The sequence below is a fragment of the Salvelinus fontinalis genome, chromosome 30, assembly GCF_029448725.1.
Source record: "Salvelinus fontinalis isolate EN_2023a chromosome 30, ASM2944872v1, whole genome shotgun sequence".
In the NCBI taxonomy this organism is placed as follows: Eukaryota; Metazoa; Chordata; class Actinopteri; order Salmoniformes; family Salmonidae; genus Salvelinus; species Salvelinus fontinalis.
The window spans coordinates 35,168,730-35,192,992 of NC_074694.1; the positions used below are offsets into that span (position 1 = coordinate 35,168,730).

Below are 24,263 nucleotides of genomic sequence, written 5' to 3' on the forward strand. Positions count from 1 at the left end.
CCTGCACTGCTCGTCTGCCCAGCGCCGTCTGAGCTGTCTGTCTGCCCAGTGCCGTCTGAGCCATCCGTCTGCCCAGCGCCGTCTGAGCCATCCGTCTGCCCAGCGCCGTCTGAGCCATCCGTCTGCCCAGCGCCGTCTGAGCCGCCCGTCTGTCCCGAGCCGTCAGAGCCGCCCGTCTGTCCCGAGCCGTCAGAGCCGCCCGTCTGTCCTGAGCCGTCAGAGCCGCCCGTCTGTCTGGAGCCGCCCGTCTGTCTGGAGCCGCCCGTCTGTCTGGAGCCGCCCGTCTGTCCCGAGCCGCCCGTCTGTCCCGAGCCGCCCGTCTGTCCCGAGCTGCCCGTCAGTCGGGAGCCGCTAGAGCCGCCAGCCAGTCAGGAGCCGCCAGAGCCGCCAGCCAGTCAGGAGCCGCCAGCCAGTCAGGAGCCGCCAGCCAGTCAGGAGCCGCCAGCCAGTCAGGAGCCGCCAGCCAGTCAGGAGCCGCCAAAGCCGCCAGCCAGTCAGGAGCCGCCAGCCAGTCAGGAGCCGCCAGAGCCGCCAGCCAGTCAGGAGCCGCCAGAGCCGCCAGCCAGTCAGGAGCCGCCAGAGCCGCCAGCCAGTCAGGAGCCGCCAGAGCCGCCAGCCAGTCAGGAGCCGCCAGAGCCGCCAGCCAGTCAGGAGCCGCCAGAGCCGCCAGCCAGTCAGGAGCCGCCAGAGCCGCCAGCCAGTCAGGAGCCGCCAGAGCCGCCAGCCAGTCAGGAGCCGCCAGAGCCGCCAGCCAGTCAGGAGCCGCCTTCCAGTCATGAGCCGCCCTCCAGTCATGAGCCGCCCTCCAGTCATGAGCCGCCCTCCAGTCATGAGCCGCCCTCCAGTCATGAGCCGCCCTCCAGTCATGAGCCGCCCTCCAGTCATGAGCCGCCCTCCAGTCATGAGCCGCCCTCCAGTCATGAGCCGCCTTCCAGTCATGAGCTGCCTTCCAGTCATGAGCTGCCCCTCAGCCCGGAGCTGCCCCTCAGCCCGGAGCTGCCCCTCAGCCCGGAGCTGCCCCTCAGCCCGGAGCTGCCCCTCAGTCCGGAGCTGCCTTTCAGTCCGGAGCTGCCTTTCAGTCCGGAGCTACCTCTCTGTCCTGAGCTACCTCTCTGTCCTGAGCTACCTCTCTGTCCTGAGCTACCTCTCTGTCCTGAGCTACCTCTCTGTCCTGAGCTACCTCTCTGTCCTGAGCTGTCTCCTAAATTTAGTGGGGACCTTGGTGAGGATTCCTTGGCCAAGGTCGGGGGCGAGGGTTGCCACTCAAAGGACGCTAAGGAGGGGGACAAAGACAATGGTGGAGTGGTGGCCTCGTCCACCGCCGGAGCCGCCACCGCGGACAGAGTCCCACCCAGACCCTCCCCTTGAGTTTTAGGGGTGCGTCCGGAGTCCGCACCTCAGGAGGGGGGTACTGTCACGTCCTGACCATAGTTCTTGTATGTTTTGCTTGTTTAGTGTTGGTCAGGACGTGAGCTGGGTGGGAATTCTATGTTGTGTGTCTAGTTTGTCTGTTTCAGTGTCCAGCCTAATATGGTTCTCAATCAGAGGCAGCTGTCAATCGTTGTCCCTGATTGAGAATCATATATAGGTGGCTTGTTTTGTGTTGGGATTTGGTCGGTGATTGTTTCCTGTGTCAGTGTTTGTGCCACACAGGACTGTGATGGTTAGTTTGTTTGTTATTTTGTATAGTGTCTATGTCTAACGTTAGTAGTGTCACGATCGTGTGGAGGATTGACGGACCAAAACGCAGCATTTGGAAAATAAGCCATCTTCTTTTATTTTAAAGACGACGAAGAATAAACACGAAACACTTAATACAAACTAACAAAACAACAAACGATCGTGAAGCTAATAAACGTCGTGCACATACACAGGCTACAAACGTTCTGACATAGACAACTACTCACATCGAATGAAAGCCTATGGCTACCCTAAATAAGGCTCCCAATCAGAGACAACCGAAATCAGCTGTCTCTAATTGGGAACTCATTCAGGTAACCATAGACTCTCCTAGACAACTAAACATACATAGACAACGCTAGACACATGTACTCAACACAAACCCATCTACTACACCCAACAACCCCTTTACCATAGAAACACCCAAAACCAACAAAAACACAAACATTCCCCATGTCACACCCTGACCTAACTAAAATAATAAAGAAAACAAAGAATACTAAGGCCAGGGCATGACAAGTAGCTTGTGTATTGCACTTTCGTTTGTAGCTTCACGGTCATTTGTTGTTTTGTATTAGTTTGTCAGTATCTTGTCTTTGTGTTAATTAAATTCATGGAAAATTACCACGCCTCACATTGGTCCTCCGATCCTTCTCTCCTCTCCTCGTCCGAGGAGGAGGAAGAGCTAGACTGCTGTTACAATTACTGCTGAAGTGAAAGCCTGAAGTGAAAGCCATCCTCTCTTTAAATTTCGGATTGTTCTTATTTTTCTCAATTAAGTTGGAAAAATAGGATGATCGAGCAGCAGTGAGGGCTCTTCGATACTGCACGGTACTGTCTTTCCAAGCTAGTCGGAAGATTTCCAGTTTGGTGTGGTGCCATTTCCGTTCCAATTTTCTGGAAGCTTGCTTCAGAGCTCGGGTATTTTCTGTATACTAGGGAGCTAGTTTCTTATGACAAATGTTTTTCGTTTTTAGGGGTGCAACTGCATCTAGGGTATTGCGCAAGGTTAAATTGAGTTCCTCAGTTATGTGGTTAACTGATTTTGTCCACTAATGTCCTTGGGTAGGCAGAGGGAGTCTGGAAGGGCATCAAGGAATCTTTGGGTTGTCTGAGAATTTATAGCAAGACTTTGTTGGGGTCTCAGCAGATTATTTGTTGCGATTGCAAACATAAAAAATGGTGGTCCGATAGTCCAGGATTATGAGGAAAAACATTAAGATCCACAACATTTATTCCATGGGACAAAACTAGGTCCAGAGTATGACTGTGGCAGTGAGTAGGTCCAGAGACATGTTGGACAAAACCCACTGAGTCGATGATGGCTCCGAAAGCCTTTTGGAGTGGGTCTGTGGACTTTTCCATGTGAATATTAAAGTCACCAAAAATTTGAATATTATCTGCTATGACTACAAGGTCCGATACGAATTCAGGGAACTCAGTGAGGAACGCTGTATATGGCCCAGGAGGCCAGTAAACAGTATCTATAAAAAGTGATTGAGTAGGCTGCATTGATTTCATGACTAGAAGCTCAAAAAACGAAAACATTGTTTTATTTTGTAAATTTAAATTTGCTATCGTAGATGTTAGCAACACCTCCGCCTTTGTGGAATGCACGGGGGATGTGGTCACTAGTGTAATCAGGAGGTGAGGCCTCATTTAACACAGTAAATTCATCAGGCTTAAGCCATGTTTCAGTCAGGCCAATCACATCAAGATTATGATCAGTGATTAGTTCATTGACTATAACTGCCTTTGAAGTGAGGGATTTAACATTAAGTAGCCCTATTTTGAGATGTGAGGTATCACGATCTCTTTCAATAATGGCAGGAATTGAGGAGGACTTTATTCTAGTGAGATTGCTAAGGCGAACACCGCCATGTTTAGTTTTGCCCAACCTAGGTCGAGGCACAGACACGGTCTCAATGGGGATAGCTGAGCTGACTACACTGACTGTGCTAGTGGCAGACTCCACTAAGCTGGCAGGCTGGCTAACAGCCTGCCTGGCCTGCACCCTATTTCATTGTGGAGCTAGAGGAGTTAGAGCCCTGTCTATGTTGGTAGATAAGATGAGAGCACCCCTCCAGCTAGGATGGAGTCCGTCACTCCTCAGCAGGACAGGCTTGGTCCTGTTTGTGGGTGAGTCCCAGAAAGAGGGCCAATTATCTACAAATTATATCTTTTGGGAGGGGCAGAAAACAGTTTTCAACCAGCGATTGAGTTGTGAGACTCTGCTGTAGAGCTCATCACTCCCCCTAACTGGGAGGCGGCCAGAGACAATTACTCAATGCCGACACATCTTTCTAGCTGATTTACACGCTGAAGCTATGTTGCGCTTGGTGACCTCTGACTGTTTCATCCTAACATCGTTGGTGCCGACGTGGATAACAATATCTCTATACTCTCTACACTCGCCAGTTTTAGCTTTAGCCAGCACCATCTTCAGATTAGCCTTAACGTCGGTAGCCCTGCCTCCTGGTAAACAGTGTACGATCGATAGATGATTCGTTTTAAGTCTAATACTGCGTGTAATGGAGTCGCCAATGACTAGGGTTTTCAATTTGTCAGAGCTAATGGTGGGAAGCTTCGGCGTCTCAGACCATGTAACGGGAGGAGTAGAGACCAGAGAAGGCTCGGCCTCTGACCCCGACTCATTGCTTAATGGGGAGAACCGGTTGAAAGTTTCTGTCAGCTGAATGAGTGACACCGGTTGAGCATTCCTACAGCATTTCCCTCTAGAAGCCATGAGAAAGTTGTCCGGCTGCGGGGACCGTGCGAGGGGATTTATACTAACGTTACTATCTGTAATTACTGGTGGCACAGACGTTGTTTCATCCTTTCCTACACTGAAATTACCCTTGCCTAACAATTGCGTCTGAAGCTGGGCTTGCAGCACATCTATCCTCAACGTAAGGCGATCGTTCTTCTGTATATTATGAGTACAGCGACTGCAATTAGAAGGCATCATGTTAATGTTACTACTTAGCTTCGGCTGTTGGAAGTCCTGACGAACCATGTCCAGATAAAATGTCCGGAGTGAAAAAGTTTAATGAAAAAAAGTTGAGTGAGGGGAAAAGCAAAAAATATAAACGGTAATTAAAAAGTAAAAACCATAAAGTTGTCAGGTAGCAAAGTAAGGTTGGCAACAAAACGCACAGCAGCACGTAAACAAGTCTGCAAATTGTGACCGCAAAGAAACCACTACTAAAGGACACCAATAAAAAGACTTGAAGCACATTGGACATTAGACCTGTGAAATCTGTTCTTTGATCTGGTTAGTCCAAATTTGCAATTTTTGGTTCCAACCGCCGTGTCTTTGTGAGATGCAGAGTAGGTGAATGGATGATCTCTGCATGTGTGGTTCCCACCGTGAAGCATGGAGGAGGAGGTGTGGGGGTGCTTTGCTGGTGACACTGTCAGTAATTTATTTAGAATTCAAAGCACACTTAACCAGCATGGCTACCACAGCATTCTACAGCGATACGCCATCCCATCTGGTTTGCGCTTAGTGGGACTATCATTTGTTTTTCAACAGGACAATGACCCGAAACACCAAGACCCAGAAGGAGAGTGATGGAGTTCTGCATCAGATGACCTGGCCTCCACAATCACCCAACCTCAACCCAATTGAAATGATTTGGGATGAGTTGGAAGCAGCCAACAAGTGCTTAGCATATGTGGGAACTCCTTTAAGACTGTTGGAAAATCATTACTCATGAAGCTGGTTGAGAAAATGCCAAGAGTGTGCAAAGCTGTCATCAAGGCAAAGGGTGGCTACTTTGAAGTATCTCAATATAAAATATATTTTGATTTGTTTAACACTTTTTTGCTTACTACATGATTCCATTTCATAGTTTTGATGTCTTCACTATTATTCTACAATGTAGAAAATAGTAAAAAATAAAGAAAAAACTCATGAATCAGTAGGTGTGTCCAAACTTTTGACTGGTTCTGTATCAGTGAGTGGGCTCCAGCTGTCTCCAGCGTTAGTGTGAGACGCATCACAGCAGGCTGGACCAGCCATGACCTGGCTAGCAAAGGAGAAAGAGACACGTGGGCCTGTCTGCCCTTCTCCTGACTTCCCTCGGGCCTAGCTGCATACTGGATGTAGGCTAGACATGGGTTTGAAGTTTGATTGCCTTTCCAACTGCACAACAGTTGATGTCAGAAAAGGTGTGGTGTGTGTGTGTGTGTGTGTGTGTGTGTGTGTGTGTGTGTGTGTGTGTGTGTGTGTGTGTGTGTGTGTAGCCTTGTGGTTAAGAGCGTTGGGCCAGTAACCGGAAGGTCGCTAGTTTGAATCCACCGAGCCGACTAGGTTAAAAATTTGCTGGTGCCCTTGAGGCACTTAACCCTAATTTCTCCTGTAACACGCTCTGGATAAGAGTGTTTGCTAAATGGCTCAAATGTAAAAATGTTAATGTACCCAGGTACTGTGTAATTATCAGGGCTGAACTGGCCAGTGCTTATCTGAATTAGAATGAATGTACATGGACTGCAGTACCTTCAGGCTTGGGCTTCATCAAAGCTTGGTACCAGACAGGCACTTAGTCCTTATCTGGACTGCAGCAGCAAAGTGAGTGTGGGAAAGCAGCATGTTTCAGACAAGGTGGGGAAGAGCTCAAATGTAATTTTAGCTTGGCCACCTCCCTGGTTTTTATAAACCAATAGTTTAAGACATATTTTCAGACGTTTTGTATCATTCAAATGGTCTCCTTTGATTTGAAAACATTTCAGTCAAGCAGTTGTTGAGGTTTTTCTATAAGAAGATGTTTTCATTGTCAGAAAATAAGTTCTATGAGTGTGAGGCTTTGTTTTCCTGGGCACACTGCTCTCTACTCCTGCTTTTCTGAAAGATCGTAACAATAGCTCGTAAAAGAGCACTCGAGAAGAGTGAGATTAACAACACAAGGGAATGCTGCCTAGGGAAAACCTGCTCTCAGCAGGTATATTTATCACAGCTCTGTCAATCAACTCCTGGCTGCATTTCAAATCAACCACTTTTCTTTTGTCTCATAAGGAACGCTTTTGGTTGAGAATATGCAAATCCAAGGCCGAGCGGAAGACCCAGGCAGAACCATCTCTCTCTCCCTCCGAGACAACTACAACCATTGGGTAATACTGGACCCGGTCAGACAGAGGCTCTACCTGAACAGCACCGGCAGGGCCCTCGACCGAGATGTAAGCATTCAAACACGCTATGATGACTATTCATATGTTTGCTGTGGGGTTTGGGTTACTCTAAAGGAAAAAAATCTGTTTACTGCAAGTTAGCTACACATTTACATTCCCTTCAAATACATCCTGAGGTAAAATAAGCTTCACAGCATACTGTAGCCACGTTGTGTTTCTTTACGTTCTCCTATTAAACATGTACAGTGTGTAAGCAACAAACCTATCCATTCTTGAAAGAAAAGTACTGCACATGCACTGAACTGTGCACTTTGAACAGTGCGCCGGATAGAAACGTTGGCTAAATGGTATATGTTATGTACCGGTGTTAGAGTAGTTTATGATAATAGCAGAGATGAAACTGATCGAAGAGCAAAGCATACGTCTGATCTGAAGCATAACTTTCTTTACATGTTCTACACATCAATCCCAGTCATGTTGTTCCGTGTGAACCAGTTGAAAGGAGACGAATGACTCTCTGTCCCCTGCTGTCCTTGGTTCCTTCTGAAACAATGCTTATTTTTTCCTCCCCTTCTAGCCCCCCTCCTACATCCATTCCATCGTGGTCCAGGTCCAGTGCACCAACGAGCTGGTCGGGAGCATCATTCGACACGAGGTGCGCATCGTTGTGAGGGATCGCAATGATAACGCGCCCCAGTTCCAGAAGCCTCGCTACTATGTCGCCATAAACGAGGTGAGACCCCCGGGACAAGCTAGTTAAATCTTTTATTGCAGTCCAAGACGATGTGTCTGACTCTCGCTCCGAGGTCACAGGCCACCATTGAGCAGGATCTCATTTACTTAGTATTGAATATTTCAGTCCGTTTAACCTGAATAGGGCCATACAATTTGGGAAAGGCTGTAAAAATGTGAAATATTAGCCATTGCTCAGTGACTGTGGACTGGTAGGTACGGTAATAACTTCAAATCTAATTTCATTTATTCCCATGGAGCTTTTTTGACTGTTGAAGAGACTAAGACTGTGGTCATTAAAATTACTGTAACTATAGCTACTGTAGAATCTTCCCACATTTTATTCTGGAGAATTTTTGTGTGGTTTAACATTGATGGCCCAACAGTGGGACCTCCATGCGTCTTTATGTGGTTTAACAGTGGGACCTCCATGGGTCTTTATGTGGTTTAACAGTGGGATCTCCATGGGTCTCTGTGGTTTAACAGTGGGATCTCCATGGGTCTTTATGTGGTTTAACAGTGGGACCTCCATGGGTCTTTATGTGGTTTAACAGTGGGATCTCTATGGGTCTCTGTGTGGTTTAGCAGTGGGACCTCCATGGGTCTCTGTGGTTTAGCAGTGGGACCTCCATGGGTCTCTGTGGTTTAACAGTGGGACCTCCATGGGTCTTTATGTGGTTTAACAGTGGGACCTCCATGGGTCTCTATGTGGATTAACAGTGGGACCTCCATGGGTCTCTGTGTGGTTTAACACTGGGACCTCCATGGGTCTCTGTGTGGTTTAACACTGGGACCTCCATGGGTCTCTGTGTGGTTTAACATTGGGACCTCCATGGGTCTCTATGTGGTTTAGCAGTGGGACCTCCATGGGTCTCTGTGGTTTAACAGTGGGACCTCCATGGGTCTCTGTGGTTTAACAGTGGGACCTCCATGGGTCTCTGTGGTTTAACAGTGGGACCTCCATGGGTCTCTATGTGGTTTAACAGTGGGACCTCCATGGGTCTCTGTGGTTTAACAGTGGGACCTCCATGGGTCTCTATGTGGTTTAGCAGTGGGACCTCCATGGGTCTCTGGTTTAACAATGGGACCTTCATGGGTCTCTATGTGGTTTAACAGTGGGAACTCCATGGGTCTCTGTGTGGTTTACCATTGGGACCTCCATGGGTCTCTATGTGGTTTAGCAGTAGGACCTCCATGGGTCTCTATGTGGTTTAACAGTGGGACCTCCATGGGTCTCTATGTGGTTTAACAGTGGGACCTCCATGGGTCTCTCTGTGGTTTAACAGTGGGACCTCCATGGGTCTTTATGTGGTTTAACAGTGGGACCTCCATGGGTCTTTATGTGGTTTAACAGTGGGATCTCCATGGGTCTCTGTGGTTTAACAGTGGGACCTCCATGGGTCTCTGTGGTTTAACAGTGGGATCTCCATGGGTCTCTGTGGTTTAACAGTGGGACCTCCATGGGTCTCTATGTGGTTTAACAGTGGGACCTCCATGGGTCTCTATGTGGTTTAACATTGGGATCTCCATGGGTCTCTGTGTGGTTTAGCAGTGGGACCTCCATGGGTCTCTGTGGTTTAGCAGTGGGACCTCCATGGGTCTCTGTGGTTTAACAGTGGGACCTCCATGGGTCTTTATGTGGTTTAGCAGTGGGACCTCCATGGGTCTCTGGTTTAACAATGGGACCTTCATGGGTCTCTATGTGGTTTAACACTGGGACCTCCATGGGTCTCTATGTGGTTTAACAGTGGGACCTCCATGGGTCTCTGTGTGGTTTACCATTGGGACCTTCATGGGTCTCTATGTGGTTTAGCAGTGGGACCTCCATGGGTCTCTGTGGTTTAACAGTGGGACCTCCATGGGTCTCTGTGTGGTTTAACATTGGGACCTCCATGGGTCTCTATGTGGTTTAGCAGTGGGACCTCCATGGGTCTCTGTGGTTTAACAGTGGGACCTCCATGGGTCTCTGTGGTTTAACAGTGGGACCTCCATGGGTCTCTATGTGGTTTAACAGTGGGACCTCCATGGGTCTCTGTGGTTTAACAGTGGGACCTCCATGGGTCTCTATGTGGTTTAGCAGTGGGACCTCCATGGGTCTCTGGTTTAACAATGGGACCTTCATGGGTCTCTATGTGGTTTAACAGTGGGACCTCCATGGGTCTCTGTGGTTTAACAGTGGGATCTCCATGGGTCTCTGTGGTTTAACAGTGGGACCTCCATGGGTCTCTATGTGGTTTAACAGTGGGACCTCCATGGGTCTCTATGTGGTTTAACATTGGGATCTCCATGGGTCTCTGTGTGGTTTAGCAGTGGGACCTCCATGGGTCTCTGTGGTTTAACAGTGGGACCTCCATGGGTCTTTATGTGGTTTAACAGTGGGACCTCCATGGGTCTCTATGTGGTTTAACAGTGGGACCTCCATGGGTCTCTGTGTGGTTTAACACTGGGACCTCCATGGGTCTCTATGTGGTTTAACAGTGGGACCTCCATGGGTCTCTGTGTGGTTTAACAGTGGGACCTCCATGGGTCTCTGTGGTTTAACAGTGGGACCTCCATGGGTCTCTATGTGGTTTAGCAGTGGGACCTCCATGGGTCTCTGGTTTAACAATGGGACCTTCATGGGTCTCTATGTGGTTTAACACTGGGACCTCCATGGGTCTCTATATGGTTTAACAGTGGGACCTCCATGGGTCTCTGTGTGGTTTACCATTGGGACCTCCATGGGTCTCTATGTGGTTTAGCAGTGGGACCTCCATGGGTCTCTGTGGTTTAACAGTGGGACCTCCATGGGTCTCTGTGTGGTTTAACATTGGGACCTCCATGGGTCTCTATGTGGTTTAGCAGTGGGACCTCCATGGGTCTCTGTGGTTTAACAGTGGGACCTCCATGGGTCTCTGTGGTTTAACAGTGGGACCTCCATGGGTCTCTATGTGGTTTAACAGTGGGACCTCCATGGGTCTCTGTGGTTTAACAGTGGGACCTCCATGGGTCTCTATGTGGTTTAGCAGTGGGACCTCCATGGGTCTCTGGTTTAACAATGGGACCTTCATGGGTCTCTATGTGGTTTAACAGTGGGACCTCCATGGGTCTCTGTGTGGTTTACCATTGGGACCTCCATGGGTCTCTATGTGGTTTAGCAGTGGGACCTCCATGGGTCTCTGTGGTTTAGCAGTGGGACCTCCATGGGTCTCTGTGGTTTAACAGTGGGACCTCCATGGGTCTCTATGTGGTTTAACAGTGGGACCTCCATGGGTCTCTCTGTGGTTTAACAGTGGGACCTCCATGGGTCTTTATGTGGTTTAACAGTGGGACCTCCATGGGTCTTTATGTGGTTTAACAGTGGGATCTCCATGGGTCTCTGTGGTTTAACAGTGGGACCTCCATGGGTCTCTGTGGTTTAACAGTGGGACCTCCATGGGTCTCTGTGGTTTAACAGTGGGACCTCCATGGGTCTCTATGTGGTTTAACAGTGGGACCTCCATGGGTCTCTATGTGGTTTAACATTGGGATCTCCATGGGTCTCTGTGTGGTTTAGCAGTGGGACCTCCATGGGTCTCTGTGGTTTAGCAGTGGGACCTCCATGGGTCTCTGTGGTTTAACAGTGGGACCTCCATGGGTCTTTATGTGGTTTAACAGTGGGACCTCCATGGGTCTCTATGTGGTTTAACAGTGGGACCTCCATGGGTCTCTGTGTGGTTTAACACTGGGACCTCCATGGGTCTCTATGTGGTTTAACAGTGGGACCTCCATGGGTCTCTGTGTGGTTTAACAGTGGGACCTCCATGGGTCTCTGTGGTTTAACAGTGGGACCTCCATGGGTCTCTGTGGTTTAACAGTGGGACCTCCATGGGTCTCTGTGTGGTTTAACATTGGGACCTCCATGGGTCTCTATGTGGTTTAGCAGTGGGACCTCCATGGGTCTCTGTGGTTTAACAGTGGGACCTCCATGGGTCTCTGTGGTTTAACAGTGGGACCTCCATGGGTCTCTATGTGGTTTAACAGTGGGACCTCCATGGGTCTCTGTGGTTTAACAGTGGGACCTCCATGGGTCTCTGTGGTTTAACAGTGGGACCTCCATGGGTCTCTATGTGGTTTAGCAGTGGGACCTCCATGGGTCTCTGGTTTAACAATGGGACCTTCATGGGTCTCTGTGGTTTAACAGTGGGACCTCCATGGGTCTCTATGTGGTTTAGCAGTGGGACCTCCATGGGTCTCTGGTTTAACAATGGGACCTTCATGGGTCTCTATGTGGTTTAACACTGGGACCTCCATGGGTCTCTATGTGGTTTAACAGTGGGACCTCCATGGGTCTCTGTGTGGTTTACCATTGGGACCTCCATGGGTCTCTATGTGGTTTAGCAGTGGGACCTCCATGGGTCTCTGTGGTTTAACAGTGGGACCTCCATGGGTCTCTATGTGGTTTAACAGTGGGACCTCCATGGGTCTCTCTGTGGTTTAACAGTGGGACCTCCATGGGTCTTTATGTGGTTTAACAGTGGGACCTCCATGGGTCTTTATGTGGTTTAACAGTGGGATCTCCATGGGTCTCTGTGGTTTAACAGTGGGACCTCCATGGGTCTCTGTGGTTTAACAGTGGGACCTCCATGGGTCTCTGTGGTTTAACAGTGGGACCTCCATGGGTCTCTATGTGGTTTAACAGTGGGACCTCCATGGGTCTCTATGTGGTTTAACAGTGGGACCTCCATGGGTCTCTGTGGTTTAGCAGTGGGACCTCCATGAGTCTCTATGTGGTTTAACAGTGGGACCTCCATGGGTCTCTATGTGGTTTAACAGTGGGACCTCCATGGGTCTCTCTGTGGTTTAACAGTGGGACCTCCATGGGTCTTTATGTGGTTTAACAGTGGGACCTCCATGGGTCTTTATGTGGTTTAACAGTGGGATCTCCATGGGTCTCTGTGGTTTAACAGTGGGACCTCCATGGGTCTCTATGTGGTTTAACAGTGGGACCTCCATGGGTCTCTATGTGGTTTAACAGTGGGACCTCCATGGGTATCTATGTGGTTTAACAGTGGGACCTCCATGGGTATCTATGTGGTTTAACACTGGGACCTCCATGCGTCTCTGTGGTTTAACACTGGGACCTCCATGCGTCCCTGTGGTTTAACAGTGGGACCTCCATGCGTCTCTATGTGGTTTAACAGTGGGACCTCAATTGGTCTCCGTGGTTTAGCAGTGGGACCTCCATGGGTCTCTGTGGTTTAACAGTGGGACCTCCATGGGTGCCTGTGGTTTAACAGTCGAACCTTCATGGATCTCTGTGGTTTAGCAGTGGGACCTCCATGGGTCTCTGTGGTTTAGCAGTGGGACCTCCATGGGTCTCTGTGGTTTAGCAGTGGGACCTCCATGGCTCTCTATGTGGTTTAGCAGTGGGACCTCCATGGATCTCTGTGGTTTAGCAGTGGGACCTCCATTGTGTCTCTGTGGTTTAGCAGTGGGACCTCCATGGGTCTCTATGTTGTTTAACAGTGGGACCTCCATGGGTCTCTATGTAGTTTAACAGTGGGACCTCCATGGGTCTCTGTGTAGTTTAACAGTGGGAACTCCATGGGTCTCTGTGGTTTAACAGTGGGACCTCCATGGGTCTCTGTGTGGTTTAACATTGGGACCTCCATGGGTCTCTATGTGGTTTAGCAGTGGGACCTCCATGGGTCTCTGTGGTTTAACAGTGGGACCTCCATGGGTCTCTGTGGTTTAACAGTGGGACCTCCATGGGTCTCTATGTGGTTTAACAGTGGGACCTCCATGGGTCTCTGTGGTTTAACAGTGGGACCTCCATGGGTCTCTATGTGGTTTAGCAGTGGGACCTCCATGGGTCTCTGGTTTAACAATGGGACCTTCATGGGTCTCTATGTGGTTTAACAGTGGGACCTCCATGGGTCTCTGTGGTTTAACAGTGGGATCTCCATGGGTCTCTGTGGTTTAACAGTGGGACCTCCATGGGTCTCTATGTGGTTTAACAGTTGGACCTCCATGGGTCTCTATGTGGTTTAACATTGGGATCTCCATGGGTCTCTGTGTGGTTTAGCAGTGGGACCTCCATGGGTCTCTGTGGTTTAACAGTGGGACCTCCATGGGTCTTTATGTGGTTTAACAGTGGGACCTCCATGGGTCTCTATGTGGTTTAACAGTGGGACCTCCATGGGTCTCTGTGTGGTTTAACACTGGGACCTCCATGGGTCTCTATGTGGTTTAACAGTGGGACCTCCATGGGTCTCTGTGTGGTTTAACAGTGGGACCTCCATGGGTCTCTGTGGTTTAACAGTGGGACCTCCATGGGTCTCTATGTGGTTTAGCAGTGGGACCTCCATGGGTCTCTGGTTTAACAATGGGACCTTCATGGGTCTCTATGTGGTTTAACACTGGGACCTCCATGGGTCTCTATATGGTTTAACAGTGGGACCTCCATGGGTCTCTGTGTGGTTTACCATTGGGACCTCCATGGGTCTCTATGTGGTTTAGCAGTGGGACCTCCATGGGTCTCTGTGGTTTAACAGTGGGACCTCCATGGGTCTCTGTGTGGTTTAACATTGGGACCTCCATGGGTCTCTATGTGGTTTAGCAGTGGGACCTCCATGGGTCTCTGTGGTTTAACAGTGGGACCTCCATGGGTCTCTGTGGTTTAACAGTGGGACCTCCATGGGTCTCTATGTGGTTTAACAGTGGGACCTTCATGGGTCTCTGTGGTTTAACAGTGGGACCTCCATGGGTCTCTATGTGGTTTAGCAGTGGGACCTCCATGGGTCTCTGGTTTAACAATGGGACCTTCATGGGTCTCTATGTGGTTTAACAGTGGGACCTCCATGGGTCTCTGTGTGGTTTACCATTGGGACCTCCATGGGTCTCTATGTGGTTTAGCAGTGGGACCTCCATGGGTCTCTGTGGTTTAGCAGTGGGACCTCCATGGGTCTCTGTGGTTTAACAGTGGGACCTCCATGGGTCTCTATGTGGTTTAACAGTGGGACCTCCATGGGTCTCTCTGTGGTTTAACAGTGGGACCTCCATGGGTCTTTATGTGGTTTAACAGTGGGACCTCCATGGGTCTTTATGTGGTTTAACAGTGGGATCTCCATGGGTCTCTGTGGTTTAACAGTGGGACCTCCATGGGTCTCTGTGGTTTAACAGTGGGACCTCCATGGGTCTCTGTGGTTTAACAGTGGGACCTCCATGGGTCTCTATGTGGTTTAACAGTGGGACCTCCATGGGTCTCTATGTGGTTTAACATTGGGATCTCCATGGGTCTCTGTGTGGTTTAGCAGTGGGACCTCCATGGGTCTCTGTGGTTTAGCAGTGGGACCTCCATGGGTCTCTGTGGTTTAACAGTGGGACCTCCATGGGTCTTTATGTGGTTTAACAGTGGGACCTCCATGGGTCTCTATGTGGTTTAACAGTGGGACCTCCATGGGTCTCTGTGTGGTTTAACACTGGGACCTCCATGGGTCTCTATGTGGTTTAACAGTGGGACCTCCATGGGTCTCTGTGTGGTTAAACAGTGGGACCTCCATGGGTCTCTGTGGTTTAACAGTGGGACCTCCATGGGTCTCTGTGGTTTAACAGTGGGACCTCCATGGGTCTCTGTGTGGTTTAACATTGGGACCTCCATGGGTCTCTATGTGGTTTAGCAGTGGGACCTCCATGGGTCTCTGTGGTTTAACAGTGGGACCTCCATGGGTCTCTGTGGTTTAACAGTGGGACCTCCATGGGTCTCTATGTGGTTTAACAGTGGGACCTCCATGGGTCTCTGTGGTTTAACAGTGGGACCTCCATGGGTCTCTGTGGTTTAACAGTGGGACCTCCATGGGTCTCTATGTGGTTTAGCAGTGGGACCTCCATGGGTCTCTGGTTTAACAATGGGACCTTCATGGGTCTCTATGTGGTTTAACACTGGGACCTCCATGGGTCTCTATGTGGTTTAACAGTGGGACCTCCATGGGTCTCTGTGTGGTTTACCATTGGGACCTCCATGGGTCTCTATGTGGTTTAGCAGTGGGACCTCCATGGGTCTCTGTGGTTTAACAGTGGGACCTCCATGGGTCTCTATGTGGTTTAACAGTGGGACCTCCATGGGTCTCTCTGTGGTTTAACAGTGGGACCTCCATGGGTCTTTATGTGGTTTAACAGTGGGACCTCCATGGGTCTTTATGTGGTTTAACAGTGGGATCTCCATGGGTCTCTGTGGTTTAACAGTGGGACCTCCATGGGTCTCTGTGGTTTAACAGTGGGACCTCCATGGGTCTCTGTGGTTTAACAGTGGGACCTCCATGGGTCTCTATGTGGTTTAACAGTGGGACCTCCATGGGTCTCTATGTGGTTTAACAGTGGGACCTCCATGGGTCTCTGTGGTTTAGCAGTGGGACCTCCATGAGTCTCTATGTGGTTTAACAGTGGGACCTCCATGGGTCTCTATGTGGTTTAACAGTGGGACCTCCATGGGTCTCTCTGTGGTTTAACAGTGGGACCTCCATGGGTCTTTATGTGGTTTAACAGTGGGACCTCCATGGGTCTTTATGTGGTTTAACAGTGGGATCTCCATGGGTCTCTGTGGTTTAACAGTGGGACCTCCATGGGTCTCTATGTGGTTTAACAGTGGGACCTCCATGGGTCTCTATGTGGTTTAACAGTGGGACCTCCATGGGTATCTATGTGGTTTAACAGTGGGACCTCCATGGGTATCTATGTGGTTTAACACTGGGACCTCCATGCGTCTCTGTGGTTTAACACTGGGACCTCCATGCGTCCCTGTGGTTTAACAGTGGGACCTCCATGCGTCTCTATGTGGTTTAACAGTGGGACCTCAATTGGTCTCCGTGGTTTAGCAGTGGGACCTCCATGGGTCTCTGTGGTTTAACAGTGGGACCTCCATGGGTGCCTGTGGTTTAACAGTCGAACCTTCATGGATCTCTGTGGTTTAGCAGTGGGACCTCCATGGGTCTCTGTGGTTTAGCAGTGGGACCTCCATGGGTCTCTGTGGTTTAGCAGTGGGACCTCCATGGCTCTCTATGTGGTTTAGCAGTGGGACCTCCATGGATCTCTGTGGTTTAGCAGTGGGACCTCCATTGTGTCTCTGTGGTTTAGCAGTGGGACCTCCATGGGTCTCTATGTTGTTTAACAGTGGGACCTCCATGGGTCTCTATGTAGTTTAACAGTGGGACCTCCATGGGTCTCTGTGGTTTAACAGTGGGAACTCCATGGGTCTCTGTGGTTTAACAGTGGGACCTCCATGGGTCTCCGTAGTTTAGCAGTGGGACCTCCATGGGTGCCTGTGGTTTAACAGTCGAACCTTCATGGATCTCTGTGGTTTAGCAGTGGGACCTCCACGGGTCTCTATGTGGTTTAACAGTTGGACCTCCATGGTCTCGGTGGTTTAACAGTTGGACCTCCATGGGTCTATGTGGTTTAACAGTACATTCTCCATGGGCTCTGGGCATAGAGGGCCCCAGAGCGGCTTGTGTCCCACGGAGGTGTCCCACCAGGGGACAAAGTAGCTACATGGTGATTTTGCCGCTTTTCCCTAATAGAAAAAGGGTCCCATGAGTGTTTCTGTGTTAGATTGAGCTCATTAGCGGGCAGCCTTTCAGAGTAGCAGACAGAGAAGACAGCCCCTGCAGAAGCTTCCGTTCTCAAACTATTGGAAATGGTTGCTTTCATTATTCTGCTCTATAGATTTGTTTTCACACAGTTTGAAATGTTGGTTTTATTTGGATCGTTCATCTGTAGATGCTCTACAGACTATCAGCAACATTTCAACGATCTACTAACCCTAGCTCTAGCTCTAACCTTAACCCTCATCCTAACCCTAAATGTAACCCTTACCCTAAACTGAACTCTTACCCTAACCCTTATTCTAAACCTAACCGCAACCCAAATAGTGGCTTATCGACAGATAGTTGACCTGTAGAGCAACTAAAAACGGACTATCCAAACAAAGTGTGACTGAAATGTTCAACTGACACGGAGATAGGGGTCCAATAGAATGCAGAGTTTCCCGTCCATCAGTCAACTTTTTAAGCCCATATGTGGAGAGCTACAAAGCCGTCGAAGCGGAGAGCAATATAACAACAGTTAGAGGTATTCACGGTTGAAGGAAGTATGTTGTGGAGCTGAAGACATCTGCTCACGTGAGATCTTGACTGCACACGTGGACATACTTGGCATGACAGTACTGTGTGCCATATAGTATCTGGAGAGCCTTATTTGCATGCTTTCCAACTTTTCGCTGAAGTTGCAAGCCCGGAGGATGGAGGAGTTAGTGAATGGCAATCATGCTTGCTAGCTGTATGCTCTTGTGAGACCTTGACCCTGTTTAGAAATTCCATTAACTACACCTTCACCTGAGACTGGCATCAAGAGTTATAGTCAAGGCTGAATCACTCACACTTGTTAATCAGGCAATTAGTCGTTAGACAGCTCTAGATACGACTTAACCTTTCAACACCTTTTTATCTCATATGGGGAGAATCTTTTGGCGTCTCCTTGTGTATCCCAATAAATTCACTACTAAGACGTGCAGTAACCCCTTGGTTATTAAAGGCACTGTACACTTCTTTAGACTAGATTAATTCATTCATTACGGCGGCCTTCATGCATACAGTCTGTTACGCAATGTTTATCACCGGGGCGCTGATGTGCAGACTAAGGGACGTGGAGGAGTGATGTGCTCCCAGAGGTGTGTCTGTGACTGGTTGGCGCTGGGAGAGCCTTGCATCCCAATGAGGTCTGTCCTAAATAATGTTAGCTCCTAAATAATGCATGCTTATGTATTTCTGCGGTTTACAACATTGCAGAATGGATGGGGTGTATGGCTGTCCCTATTCTGCCGAAGACGACAGAGTAGATTTCAATTTTTGCAAATGGGAAACATGGAATCGTGCCTCTACTTTTCATTACAGCACCTCTTTAGAAATTACATTTGGGGTCCCTGCTGTGGGTTTCTATTAGGTTTTTCCCTATTCGGCTCAGTGAAAACATTTTTACAGTACCAGTCAAACCATAGCTGATGTCAGTAGTGTTTCTCTGGACTCTCTCCTCTCTTCCTCTTGTATCTGACATCTTTTGTGTGTTCATGTTCCTGAAAAGTCAGATACAAGAGCAGCAGAGTAGCATTTCAGGAGCTAAAATACCCAGGTTTCCTTGGTGCTGCCAACAGGCACTAAACTATTACCTTCTCTTCTCACATCTGATAGCAGTCCACTGTGGGATTCAGGTATGACAGCTGAAAGGAAGCATTCTAGTGCTGTGAATCACTCACCCCTCTCAGAAGACCAAGAGCAAGGCTTTGTTGGTGATTGGCTGAGCTAGCCACCTCAGAATCCAACTGGGATTATGTTGTTGCGCAACCAGTCACTTCAAACCTAACTAATCCTGTTTTCACCGCAATATGCTTGTCTGTAAACAAACCAATAGCATGTTGGTTAGTGACGTGGTAAAAATTGATACAGTTGCATATCGCAATGTTATTTTTGGTGATATTATATAGCTACTTTTTTTTGTTGCTAGGGAGCGTTTGCTAGCGCTATTGTCGACTGTACCTGCACCAAAACTGCAGTATTTTTCATCCTATAGCTTGTTCTCCATCTTCTTTTAAAATAGTGATCCAATATTGTTTTCAGCACTTTTGTTTCCATGACTGGTCAAAACTAATTTTCTCATGCTCTCTCTTGTCTCTCCGCAGCAGACGAACAGTATAGTGAGAAATATGTCAGGAATGTCAAATCGCAATAAAATTGCAGTATCGAATCACAAAACATCTAGAGTCATGAGAATCTTAATAGTCGTATGGGCACCTAAGTCTCGTGATAATATAGTATAGTAAGGTCCCTGGCAATTCCCAGCCCTAATGTTGGTTTAGCCCATACTGTATGTTTCACTCAGAATGGCTGGATCGTTAGTGTTTTGATGAAGGTTGTTGTCGACCGAATGCTTAGCACAGGAAAACTGACACTTACATCTGATTCAAGTGTGTGGAGACTTCTTTTTATAGTTTGGATCGTTAGTATTGTCATAACGATGTAATAATGTCTCACAGTTGACTCCAGTTGGCACCACCATCTTCTCCGGCTTCACTGGGAATAATGGAGCCCTGGACATTGATGACGGCCCAAACGGACAGATCGAATACATCATCCAGTACAACCCAAATGACCCGGTATGTTACATCTCAATACTTACTGACTGACCCATCCAATCTGATTCTCTTTAAACCCACGACTGATGGCAATCACACTGCACAGCCTAAAAAGATTGCTAGAGATATTCGATTATTACCGTATTACTCAAATCACTAGGTAGGGGTCACAAGGCCATAAATGTCCTGTTGAGGCAATCTCTACACCCGAGATCTCTGCACTCGCACTGGCAGACAATGAATGAGGCAAGGGGGAGCTTTTCTGAGTGGAGTGCACTCTTAACCCAGGGTACTGTATCTCTTTGTGTCGCAGATGTCCAACAGGACGTTTGACATCCCGCTCACCCTTTCTGGCTCGATGGTCCTGAGGGAGAGGCTCAACTACGAGGAGATCACCCGCTACCTGGTCATCATCCAGGCTAATGTAAGTCTGTCTGTCTGCATGGCTATCTAGTCATCAATGTCTGTGGTCGTGTCTGGAATGGCACCCTATTCCCTGTATAGTACACTACTTTTGGCCAAGGCCTGTCTGTCTAGGGTAAGCGATGGACAAACCAAACACTGGAGCATACTGTACATGGGTACAGGACTGTACAATGTGTTTTTTGAATAGGGCAGGCTGTAGCACTAAGAAAAACTTGAAGTGAAACTTTATACCACTTCGTAAATGTAAAATCATATTTTTGTGTGTGTTAAATGATTGTTGGAGGTTCCTTTGAAAAGAGGGACATACTTTAGATGTACAAGGCAAGAATGGTAAAGAGAGTACAGAATAATCCATCAGTTATGCCTCAGTCAAGGTATTACTCTGGAATGGAACATTCACCAAAGGTGTCATTCATTACCAGAATTGTACCGAAATGTTTTTCAATGTCTTTTGATACTGGAACATGTGAATGAACAGATACTTGAACCGATGTGGCATATATTTTCAATGCAAGTGCTTATCCAGACTGAAATGAATACAATGCAGAATTGTTTTTGAAAACTTTCATCTTTTGGAAAATACAGAAAGGATGTTGCACTTAAGATAGAATCGCGTTGTTCCACCAATTAGGTGCCTTTTAGGCGAGTGGCCAGGCCTAGGCATTTTTTAGATACTCCTACCCGAGGTAGAACAAAACACAAGCAGGTTTTTTTCCCTCTCTAATGTATCCCATTTATGAAATGGATGGTTGTGTAAAAAATATTTTACTGCAAAAGTGGTTAAATTGATAGATATTGTGACCCTAAACTCGAAAAGTGCAGCATAATGTCTGGCTGGAGGGTGGATGAGTTGCATAACCTCATGTAACCTAATATTGCGAGCACTGACATTGCTAAAATGTGGAATGCAAGTAGTCAGTTGTCTACACTACATACACAAACAAACAGCATAAGGATATCGTAATCTCGGAAATATAGACCTGTAAACACTGAGATAGTTTTGGCGGAAATGTCAATTATGAACATTTCTGATGAATGTAAGCTTTACTTTTGGGTATCTGGTTAATAGGCAACTTTACAAGTCAAATGGTCTCTCACTCAGCGCTATATGATCCTGCCTGACAAAAATACATACACACTAAGGAAAGAGGGCTCCTGAAGGGTGGAAACCTTCTATGTGGAAACCACAGGAGGCTGGTGGCTCATTAATATGGAAGGATGGGCTCATGGTAATAGCCGGAACGGGGGAAATGGAATAGCATCAAGCACATGGAAACCATGTGTTTGATGCCATTCCATTTGCCCTGTTCCGGCCATTATTATTAGCCGGTCTCCCCTCAGCAGCCTCCACTGGTGGAAACATAATGACTCAAAGAACCAAATGATGAAAGACTGTCTCGGAGTAAATACATTTGATTATGAATCCAATATGGACAACGTAATTACATTCAAACACCTTTGCCTGCATATAAATTGCCCTGGTTTATTTTGTATTGTGTTATTCTGTCTTGAACACTAGAGCTGCTGGGCCTCTGACTAAAACATTCTAACAGTGTAATTAACACATTTCATTTATTCTATCGCAAAATAATTGTTTGGTTGTGTTTATGAAGGAATTGGGTAACATTAGAATAATTTAAAAAAATATTTGAAATAACACAATAGCATTTTCATTAGTTTGTTACTGTACAAACATTTTTGTTTAATAAACACACAAATTCAAGTGTTCAATTTTATTTGTGGAGTGCTTTTGTTACAACTATGAAACAGAAAGCATATGTGTTGGAAAGACGGTAAGAGCTTCTTTAAAATAAATAAAAATAAAATACCCCAACCACCAAGACGCACGGTCAAATGATGGAAACATCAGTAGGTTAAAATTTTTATAATGGCCTCGGTAAATAGTGAATCTCAGCACAAAAACAAGTATGGCATTACAATGAATATGAGTAATAAGTGTCAATATGACAGCAGTCAAAAATGGTCAATTTCAGTTATCTGGTGCTTTTGTGCGTCAGTTGAATTTCATTTAGCTGTTATCCCTTGTCCCAACAGTTGCCCCAATTTTCGTAAATTTCACTGGTTTGACACACTTCGACGTACCTTTGTTTGGTTGTAGTGCGTAATAGTCTCCGGTTCTCTCTTTATTGTGCCCCGTTGTCTTATCATTCTTCAGCACCGTTGTGGAGTACAATGGCTGTGCAGGTGCCTTATTTTGTGCAGAGGGAGGGAGCTCCCGTCTCATTTTGTTCATGCCGCCGGCCAGACTTGTTTTCTTTGCAAGCAACTTGTTCAACAATGACAATAAAGTGAAGAAATGTTACATGGTGACATTTCTCCCCTTGCCAACCTAACATTCCACAAGACTCCTCACCACATTCTGACTCTCTCTCACCTGCTGCCCGGATGTTTTCCCAGATATTGAAAGCCGTTCCGCATGTACAATTACACACGCTCTCACTCTGTAGCCTACTCCAACTAGGCCTGAGTAGACTGATAAGAGTGCTTGGATTCAGTGGACTGATGTAGGGTGCACTGTTTTGAGATGATAATTAGAATAGATCAATACAATAGAATGGTCCGCCCTGTTCTTCATTCACAATTGATGATTTACATAGTTATGTATCGTTCGCTTCCCCTCACTCATCAACTCACCCATTCTCCCCCTTTCTCCCCATCATACTTTACTTTTATTTCATCTGTTGTTATATGTGTGAAATCGGTAAAGTTTCGTTTCAGTTTCGAAGGTAATTATCAGAGTGATTATCAACTATCGGCAGAAGGAGCGGAGCAGGCCCTACTCTCGGGAGAAGTCAGGGGCAACGGGGGAAAACCAGCAAAAAATGACATGCACTCCTAAAACTGGTTATAACTCCAGTTCTGTTTGTAAACAAATAAATCATGAGTGGTCAAAAATAACTGCTTTAGCGGTTCTAGTGTTAAAAGGGTTTCATACAGCTCTTGGTATAACTATGAGTGGCACTGCCATGCCTCTGTTTTGAACAGCTGAAGCCAACTAGCTTTTAAATGTGTGTTGATGTTTTTCACGACACAAGCACACAGTAGTGTAACCAAGTTACAGGAAAGCAACCTGTTCTACAACAGTCAGCCACTCTAGTAGCGTATATGCACGGCTTTAACCGTATCCCTATTTAGCCCAATGAAACGAAGTGTGCGAGGTTGATTCAAAGAGTCTGAGGTGACCAGGACATGAGTGTGTCCTAACAGGGTGAGGACATAAAGTAGCCAGTATTGGTTTTAGTTCTGGGGCCTGACCAGGTTACACAGCTAACTGGTCATTCTGGGAATGCTGCAGAGACAAGGGCAGTAAGTATCCTTCCTGTTTGACTGTCAGGGTATACAGTTTCCATGCATACAACAGTTGGGTCGAGGCACTCAGCACATGCAGTCTGCATGCCAACGAGAACCATTGACTAACTGGAATGTTATCTCAGCCTAATTGATGCAGGGGATACTCCAGTAGTGGAATGGTTAGTTGTCTGGTTGTGAAGGAGAGTGTGAGATTGATGTCACAAACAGACCTGAATGTGGCATATTCCTTTATATTCCTTTGGAAGTCAGGTAGAGAGATTTATTTGGCCGATATTTACTATGGCTAGTTGGCTGTGATTACGCTCTCGAACGGCTAGATATTCTTTACCATTCGGCCATCAGATCTGCTCCTTATAGGACAGATCACTATCACTATGCTCCTCTGTAAACTGGTCATCTCTGTATACCCGTTGCAAGACCCACTGGTTGATGCTTATTTATAAAACTCTCTTAGGCCTCACTTCCCCCTATCTGAGCTACCTACTGCAGCCCTCATCCTCCACATACAACACCCGTTCTGCCAGTAAGATTCTGTGAAAGGTCCCCAAAGCACAAACATCCCTGGATTGCTCCTCTTTTCAGTTGGCTGCAGCTAGCAACGGGAACGAGCTGAAAAAAAACACTCAAACTGGACCGTTTTGTCTCCATCTCTTCATTCAAAGACTCAATCATGGACACTCTTTCTGACAGTTGTGGCTGCTTCGTGTAATGCATTGTTGTCTCTACCTTCTTGCCCGTTGTGCTGTTGTCTACAGTATGCCCAATAATGTTTGTACCATGTTTTGTGCTGCTACCATGTTGTGTTGCTACCATGTTGTTG

The 24,263-nt window shown here is 47.4% G+C and overlaps 1 protein-coding gene across 1 annotated transcript in view; it reads left to right on the forward strand.

The window, feature by feature from the left end:
• The window catches only part of LOC129829113 (protocadherin-15-like), a 227,364-nt gene that overhangs the window by 74,276 nt on the left and 128,825 nt on the right, over window positions 1–24,263 (forward strand). The window contains exons 6-9 of the mRNA XM_055890656.1: window positions 6,698–6,858; window positions 7,388–7,543; window positions 19,586–19,705; window positions 19,998–20,108. Coding sequence (XP_055746631.1) covers window positions 6,698–6,858; window positions 7,388–7,543; window positions 19,586–19,705; window positions 19,998–20,108 — 548 coding nt within the window. The remainder of the gene's footprint in view (window positions 1–6,697; window positions 6,859–7,387; window positions 7,544–19,585; window positions 19,706–19,997; window positions 20,109–24,263) is intronic.